This window comes from Lagenorhynchus albirostris, chromosome 8, assembly GCF_949774975.1.
Source record: "Lagenorhynchus albirostris chromosome 8, mLagAlb1.1, whole genome shotgun sequence".
In the NCBI taxonomy this organism is placed as follows: domain Eukaryota; kingdom Metazoa; phylum Chordata; class Mammalia; order Artiodactyla; family Delphinidae; genus Lagenorhynchus; species Lagenorhynchus albirostris.
Window position 1 is genome coordinate 71,378,776 of NC_083102.1, and position 1,514 is coordinate 71,380,289.

Sequence of the window (1,514 nt, forward strand, 5' to 3'; positions counted from 1 at the left end):
ATGGGACTCCATAGAAGCCCCCGAAGTCTTCCTTTTCGGAGAGGATTAACGTCCCACCCGCCTGACAAAAGCTGCTTTGGGGCGTGGGCCTCGACTGCCCCAACTCTTTCTTAACCAGTCCTAACTTGCCCCGCCCGCTCCTGCCCCACACTCCGCTGAGAGCGATCGCGTATATATTAACTCTACGGCTTCCACGCTTCTCGAGGGCTGTGGGAATTTTATAATCCAGAACCAAGCTCCCGAAGGCCAGACGTTCTGTCTTGGAGCGTCCCTCCTGGCCTTTCAGCCACACCCACTGCCGGGTCCCGAAACACCCCAAACCCGCGCGCGCCCAGGCGAGGAGGGGGCAGACACTTTCATCCCACACTGGCTCAGCCGGTTTCCTTCTCGAAGCTCTCCAAGAGCTCGGTCATGAAGGAAATGTAGACGATGGCCAGGCGTAGGGTCTCGATCCGAGACAGCCTCTTCTCGTAAGCAAAAGTGGGTACCTTCCTCCGCAGCTGGTCGAAGGCCTCGTTGAGGTTGAACATCCGCTTCCTCTCTCGGATGTTGGCGGCTTGGCGCTGGGCGTACGTGATCACTCTTTTCCTCTTGGGGCGGCCCAGCAGGGAGGCGCCTCTCCCGTGCTCCTCTTCCTCCTCGTTTCCCCCCTCTTCTACTTCACCCTCCTCTTCTTCTGGATCGTCCTCAAAACGCGCCAGACTCCTGGGTCCTTCCTCTCGGAGCACAAGGTCCTGGTGGTCTCCATAGGGGACCCCGGGTGCGAAGTCGCAGAGAAGAGGGTGCCCCGGGGAGGCTAGGGACAGGTCTGCGACGAAGTCCAGCACGGTGGCGTCCACGCAGCTCTCGGGATAGGCTGCCATCGCGTCGGCTTGGCCCTGCGTCGCATCGGTTTCTCGAAGGGAGGGGCGAGGCTGGTGATGGGCTTCCTAATAGCCCTGAATCTGATGGGTCACCATCACCGAAGGACCAGGGGACATTAATATTTATAACCAAGCTGATAACAGGATTAGTTGCACCGACAGGGAAGGCTCTGACAACGTCGCTCCTCTCGAAACTGATGGAAGAAGACAAGCTTGAGCACGCATGGAAGACTCAAAGGGACAGGCCTCCAAATCTGCGATCCTTTTTGCTGTGCCACCTGGGACAGTTCCTTCTTGGCAACAACTCCCAGCCCTTACCTGCTGTGCTTTTTGTGTCTCTCCACACCCCCGCAGCCAACTAATATTCTTCAGGCTCCTTATCTCACGTAGTTCTTTAATTTAGCTTTGGATTTTCAAAGCAAGGATGTTTTCCACCGCTCTGGCTTCTCCTTGGCTTCAGAGTAGGAGTTCCGAATCTTGCCACCCTAGGCTGCCAGTGGGTGTGAAACAACTGCATGTGCTTTTAATGATGTCCTGAAGAGGGGCCCTGTCTGCCAGGGGTCGAGGGGAGCTGTTTGTCTGGTATCCCAGTGCAGCGGCTACTGAAAGGCAAGATCTTCCATTAGCTTAAGTAAGCACGGTAGGGGGGCC

At 56.7% G+C, this 1,514-nt stretch overlaps 1 protein-coding gene across 1 annotated transcript; it reads right to left on the reverse strand.

Annotated features, from left to right (window-relative positions):
* Positions 1-371: 371 nt before the first annotated feature.
* On the reverse strand, positions 372-863 carry FERD3L (Fer3 like bHLH transcription factor). The gene has a single exon (XM_060156142.1). The coding sequence runs from the start codon at positions 861-863 to the stop codon at positions 372-374; it is 492 nt and encodes a 163-aa protein (XP_060012125.1).
* Positions 864-1,514: the final 651 nt, after the last annotated feature.